The sequence below is a fragment of the Oryzias melastigma genome, linkage group LG12 (genome assembly GCF_002922805.2).
Source record: "Oryzias melastigma strain HK-1 linkage group LG12, ASM292280v2, whole genome shotgun sequence".
Classification (NCBI taxonomy): Eukaryota; Metazoa; Chordata; class Actinopteri; order Beloniformes; family Adrianichthyidae; genus Oryzias; species Oryzias melastigma.
In genome coordinates, this window is record NC_050523.1 from 15,667,194 (window position 1) to 15,674,198 (window position 7,005).

A 7,005-nucleotide genomic window follows, 5' to 3' on the forward strand; every position below is an offset into this window, starting at 1 on the left:
GGTGAGTGAAAAAGCAGCACACTTGCCCTGCAGATAAAGGTTAGTGGGATTCACTCAATAAGTACAGTGAAGTCATTAATTTCTCACTCAATACTGCTTGATAATGGGTGACTGGCCTGTCATTTCCGATAAAAATCGATACCCAGCTGCAGACGCAAATAGATAATAGGTCATGGGTGTCATATTTTTTTGCAGTGCCACCATTAGATGAAAACCAGCGAATAGAGAGTACTTTCAAAGTAAAAATGAAAGTGGTTAAAATTCCAGGAAACTGATAAAATGATGAGCTGACTCCTTTGTTTGCAGCATCAGTGGCTAACGTTTGTCATTTTTCTGTGTATTATGTTTTATTTTTACCTGTAAGGCACCATATAAATAAAATGTATTATTATTATTGTAATTTGCAGCTTAGAAAAGAAAAAATCATGTACTGCTGCAACTGTTTTTAGCAAAAAAAAAAATAGCCTTTTTTCAAAAAACTACAAAAAGAGAATTTCGAATCTTTACCAACTTGTGAAACAGTTTTAAAGGTAGAATAGCAAATGTTTGCAAACTTCAGGATTAAAATTGAAAGGTGAGCATACATTCACATTTGGCACTACACCTAAGAGGAAAAAAGATCTTATTGGACACATTTTAATTACTTCAAAAGTTAATTTAAATGTGTTTTATCACCCTTTCCTTCATTTTTCTGTTGTTTTCCTAACTTTAATTTATTAATTTACTTATCTTTTTACCCTTCTGGAAGGGTTCATTTTAGGTTATAGCTGAATGATTAAAGTCTGTCTTTCATTTTTCCAATCACATTCTTTAAACTTTTATATAGACAGACAGACTTGCATAATTTATTAATTAGTTACATAAATTAACTGTTCATTAATAAGTTATTAATATAAAGAGCGATTCCAATCATCTGTTGATCTACCGTAAAAGCTTTCCCTGCGGTCATTTAATTGTGATCATGCCTTTTTAAGCCAATTAAAAAAATAAATAAATAAAAAAAACGTAATTTCCTAAGACATAGTTTCTGCAGAGCAGCAGTACAGTGCCCCCCTCGCTGCTTTTCAATCACTTGACTCTTCCAGTTCGTCACAAAACCATGGAGAAATGGTGTCAGCCGACTGAGAAGTGGGTATGGACAAGTGGTAATGGACATTCTTCGACTGTGGGGGGTAGGGGTGAGATGGGGATGTTTTACAATGATTTGAATTAAAAAAAAAATACTCAGAAATGTTAGATAAAGGTTAATTTTCTTCATACGTGTCCTCCATGAGAAAAATGCAACAAGAACATGTTAAAAACACGTTAAGAATGTCACTGAATAGCAAAGAAGCATTTCCTTCAAAGAAATCTGTGTTTACCTTTTTGAAACCAACATCTAAAAACCTGAAAAACTTCAAAATATTCAAAAACAGTTCAGTAATTACAGCAGAAAAAAGAACAAGTATGCCACTAAATAACTAACCAGCTGCTGTAATTTCAAAGTCACTTCAGATCAGATACAAGAATAAAAATGAGAGTTGTTCATTTAGTGAAAACACTGAGCCGCGTCTTTAACCTCCACGAGTCGGACAGCGAGATTTAGCAGAGCTACTTTAATGTCTGGTGTTGAGTCACACTGATTTAATTCAAGCAGCATTCCCATCACATCTTAAGCTCTGACCTCAGGCTGTATAATAATGATGTTTATTTGACAGTAACTCTTGACAGGAGCTTTCTGCCTGCAGTATGAAAACATTTCCAGCAGCCCCGCGGCACACCTGGGGTGCACTGTTTGACAGATCAGCTTTGCGTATGATAATTATATGATCATAGCTGAGGGGTTCACAGCTTAACCTCCATCACCCACAAACAAACCACTCCGCCACAGGATCTCAGTTAATTTAACTTAAATGCGTTTGAAAGAAAAGGTCACTCTGCATGTGTTACGCCTCTATAGGAGCAATAACAACTCCGCCTGCTCTGTACTGTTTGCCTTTCAGGAGTTTCAAAGAAAACTGTCTTTTTCCTTATTTTATATAAAAGAATTGTAACGGAAATAGAAAGAAAACATGCTAATGAATCATATCTCAGAGTGAAGAGCGTGAGCTGAAAGCCGTGTGTTTGATTACAAGTCTAATTAGAGGAATGTGTGACAAATGGAGGGTTTTCTGTTGCAGGTCTACATGGGACAGTGAGGAGGATGAGGAGATGAGGAAGGGTAGAGGTTGCATGCTGCAGTATCAGCACTCCACGTTGAGGGTGCTCACTCCCTTCATAGTTCAGCCTGACCCTGAGGTGCTGCTGGACGCACTTAACGGGATGGATGCCGTTGAGTATTTCCTGGGTTCGGACTGGCAGGTATAAACATTATAGGCCTTACAATTGTACTTAAAAAAAAAAAAAGTTTGAGATATAATCATGAACGATACCTTCTTACAATATATATAAGTCACTCCGGAGTATAAGTTGCAGCACAAATTAAAAAAAAAAAGTCACTATGAAAAAGAAGGAAATAATATATTATATTATTCACACTTGCGTCCATCGTCTCTTTTGTGACTCATGTCAAATTTGATGCTCAAGTATGGAGGTAAAATAGTATCACTATGTTTTTTGCGTCTGATGACCCAGCATTTTTTGTACTATTTAAACTTATTTTTACTTATGAATCTTTTCTTTCTATGAGACGTGAAAAGAGTCTCACATCAGATTTGTGTGTAAATGCGGTCTTGTGTGTGCATAACAAGAGACTCGTGCCTAATTTTTACAAATTTGTGTGTAGTCATTTTCAACCTGTTGCAATTTTAATTTGTGTGCTTGTAAATTGTATTTTTTAACTTATTCACAAAATGTATGAGCCACAAAACAAACAAACAAATCAAGTATAGACCATTTTCATGTGACGTCACACAAAATGGTGACATTGCCGTCATTGTGTAAAGCTATTTCTGGTTCACGGGTGTAGCCCGGGCAAAGCGTATAACGAAATGATATTTGACACAATTTTATGTAAATAATAAAATGTAACCTTACCAACTGTAACGGAATATCGAACAATAATTATTTTATAAATTTCCTACATAACTGTTTTTGTTTTTATCTCTTAGATCCTTAAAAAATCAAAATATAAATGCCAGTAATGGGTCTATTATGCAAATACAACCTAACGCACAAAATACAAACAATTCAAGAATTATGCACGCACATATCAAGGTGATACTATTTTCTCTCCATACTAATGCTTGTCCAATAGTGTTTTAATATACTCGATGCTTCTGTTGAGTGACGGAAAAACTACCGTCAAGTTTAGAGTCTTTTATATACCATATAAAAAATAAAAAAAGTTGAATGCCTGGTCAAACTATGCAAAAAAATGTGATGTACACTCTGAAAAAAACGGTACATATGTTTTAAAGTGCACTGCCATACAAAGGCAGTATGTATTTCAGCTTTTTTCCTATCCTGTTTTTGACTTACTCATCCATGTTACTTCAACAGGTGGACGTGACTAATCTTGTTCGGGATTCTCTAAAAGCAGCAGATCCTGATGTGGCCAGAGTGCTCGATGGGGTGGTCCTGCAAGGACGAGGGGTGGGTACTACTGTGGTTCAGGTGAGTCACGCCTCTTTGCTTGTTTGCCTCCGGCGCCCCGCATGCTTTACCAGCTGTCCCTTGTTGCCAGGTGGTGTCTCCCCTGACGTCGTCAGTCTTAGCGGAGAGAAGCATCCGGGTCCTGGATGAGAAAGTGAGCGTGACAGAACTCGGGGTGCAGTTGGTTTCCGGCCTGTCTCTGTCCCTTCAGCTCAGCCCCGGGAGCAACAGGGCTGTGATTGCCACGGCGGCCACGCGCGAGACAATCACACAGATCAAGCAAGTAAGTAGCTGGAAAATTGTGACACGTAAAGCATAAAAGTGTGGGAAACCGCTTAGTCGTCTCGCTGGCGCTTTTCCCATTTTATGCCTGCCAGTTTTATAGTTTTTACATGCACCACATAACATTTGGAAAGCCAACGATTTGTTTTAGTGTTTAGTTAATCCTGCTTTAAACTGGTTTCAGTTCTTCACTGTCAAATCCTTTCTCGTCACCAATCTTTTGTTCGATCCGCGTTCCTACTGGTTTTCCTGAGTTCAGAGCCTTTAACAAGCATCAGGCCTCCTAAAAAGGCATGTAACCCCTTTGGATGCAGCAGGATAAATGTATGGTGACTATCTAAACTGACTTGGTGAGATTCCATGCCTAAGTCTATGCTTTTTTTCTGTTACCAGTTGCCACTGCAACCCAAAAGTTCTTGCTACTGATCCTAATGTTTTTTGCCATGTTTGGTCCAGATTCATGTGCAGATAGCTCTGAAGGAATCCTCATGAAACTTTATATGTGAATGCTCAGCCAGACAACAGTTTTGAATGTGGTCTCCCTTTTTGATTGATCGATTGATTGATCTGGTTTATTTCAAGCATAAATTGTTGATTTTACACAAATAATTAAATGTGTTGATTAGGAAAAAACTAAAACAAAGACTCACTTACCTTACATTTGATTCATTAAATATAGTAGTCTAGTACAGTTTGATTGATTGCTTAAATTGGGAAAGTGTTAAACCTTGACACTTGTTTTCCCATTTTTGTGACTCGCTCAGATTTTGTGAGCCTTTGCATTTCAAATTGTACAGAAAACCTTTGTTTTCGGAACTGGTAAGTTCAAGACATAGCTAGCTCCTGATTGTTCTAGTTTGTATGTGCGCTGTTCTGGGGCATTGCAGCTTTCTCTAAACTTATAGGGCATCCATAGGAATTAAAAAGCGTGGTGCCAAGTCTCTGATTTGGTAACATAAGACTAAGCTTAAGCTTAGCAACTTGACTTATTTTTAGTGTTTCCTTATTTATCCCAGGAGTTACTTTCTAAAAATAACCCGCGATAGGTGAAATCCATGAAGTAGGATTATTGATGTTTTAAAGCTCTAAAACCCTTCACTACACACTTTATACCCTTTTCTCAGATGGACATTAACATTTTTACACTTTTCTCTCTTGTATAAACTCCCAAAGTTCAAACTTGAAATGATAAATAAAATAATTTAAATAATACAAATATTACATTTCAAAAATAACTAACAAACAAATGAGTCCCGAGGTACAGTGGTTAACCTCTGATTGAAAGGTTTGTGTCTTGCTCTGTCACCCTCATGTTAAATTGTGTAAAGTATGTGACTGTAAAGCACTTTAGGACTTAATGAACGTATAATACCATCAGATACAATACTTACCAGTTACTAAACACACCCAAACGTTGTGTATGACAAGACTGTGAGACAAAGGAGAAACAAAAATAATGAAAACTCTTGGCCTGGCCAAGATAAACTAAAAATGTTGAGGTAATCAACAAGAAAAAAACAGCTGACTGATGTGAACAAGCTGTGCAGGGGTAAGACAGAAAAACATCAAACAAAACAATCAAAACCAATGCAAACTCAACCAAAAAGGCATCAACCTCTCACACTGTTATTCTTACTGTGGTAAACTAGTGAAAGTGTTGGTGGAGTATAGGGCCGTACAATGTGAGGAAAACTTGCAATATTATTGATCAATATTACGATGACGATATGATTTGCGATACAAACAACTAAATACATATATTTTTTTGCTTCATTGCAACAGTTTTAATGAATAAAAATCTTCATAACATTAAACTCCAAATGACCCGCGTCTACATAAGAGGCGGGGATCTAACAAAAACGGGCTCCACTGATTTGGTCAATGACCTGACGGGGGTTAAACCGATTGGTCAAATGTGTAACAGGCTTTCTTTGATTTGTTAAATACTTCAAGCTCCCATGATTTCATTTTTCGTAAACATTTACAGTAACCATTTATTGCAGTTTATGCCGTCTTTTGCGATTCGCGTACCGCACAGGCTAATATCGCGATAACGGTAAATTTGCGATTTATTGTGCCGATATTTCCCCAATAGCTCTATGTGTGTGGCTATCACTTGTTGTTACTGTAATCGTGGAACAGGAATTGGAAGAGCAAGAAAAAAAATAAAAACTTTTAATGATCTCTGTTGTGTGTTAAGGACTAAGCCCTGCACATTTGAACACAGATGATAATTTAAAGTTAGACATGCCAGAGCCATAAAGGATAAATGTTTGGATAAATAACATGTTGTATTATTCTTTGTTTTACACATTGCCCAGACTTTTGTAATCATAAAATACCTGTTTGCCATTTAGGTTGCCTTTAAGTCATTTCCACACATTCTCATCCCCAAGTCATCACATATTGACATTTAGTTAAGACCCCTTCCGTAGCACTTTTTGACGTTTTGGGTGTCCCCAACTCATCATCTTTTGACATACTGGCTGTTTGAAAATCTGGTACCCTAACCTTAACCCGTTACTGGTTTGCGCCTGGTCCTGCATCTGGTCTGGGGCTGGGTTAGGGTACCGGTACTGGTTTTGGGTACCGGTGCCGTTACTGGACCGGTTCTGCTTCGCGGCCTGGAGGTTGGGGACCAGTGATTTAATGGGAAGAGCCAGCACGTCAAAAAATGATGTCTTGGGGACACCCAAAATGTCAAATAGTGACGCGGAGGAGTCCTTAACCAAACATTTGATGAATTGGGGGTGAGAATGTGTTGGTTTTTGTAACACTTTTGCCATCACTCATATCAGTCATATAAGGAAAACTATAAACCGGTCTGGCTTCTTAGTTAAGCACAAAAACTCATAAAAAAGTTTACAGATTAATAAATATCACAGATATGAACTTTTTGCAGAACACTTTTGACAGTATTTTCAAATATTATCAACGACCAAAGGGAGAAATATATATATATATATATATATATATATAAAGTATTAAATTCAGAGTTATTAGGGATTTTGAAAAGCAATATTTGTAGTTTCAGTTCTATTTAGGGGGGCAAACTATGAAATTATAATTATAAAAGGCAGACACACAATAGGATTTGAGTAATATGAAGTTTTGACAATATTTATACTTTGTCCTTGCTTCTCTGACTGT

General features: G+C 37.0%; 1 protein-coding gene across 1 annotated transcript in view; it reads left to right on the forward strand.

Annotated features, from left to right (window-relative positions):
- si:dkey-1d7.3 (transmembrane protein 132C) overlaps positions 1-7,005 on the forward strand; it is a gene marked incomplete at its 5' end in the record, with an annotated part of 17,480 nt that overhangs the window by 7,045 nt on the left and 3,430 nt on the right. The window contains 3 exons of the mRNA XM_024299758.2: positions 2,160-2,340; positions 3,481-3,594; positions 3,665-3,856. Coding sequence (XP_024155526.2) covers positions 2,160-2,340; positions 3,481-3,594; positions 3,665-3,856 — 487 coding nt within the window. The remainder of the gene's footprint in view (positions 1-2,159; positions 2,341-3,480; positions 3,595-3,664; positions 3,857-7,005) is intronic.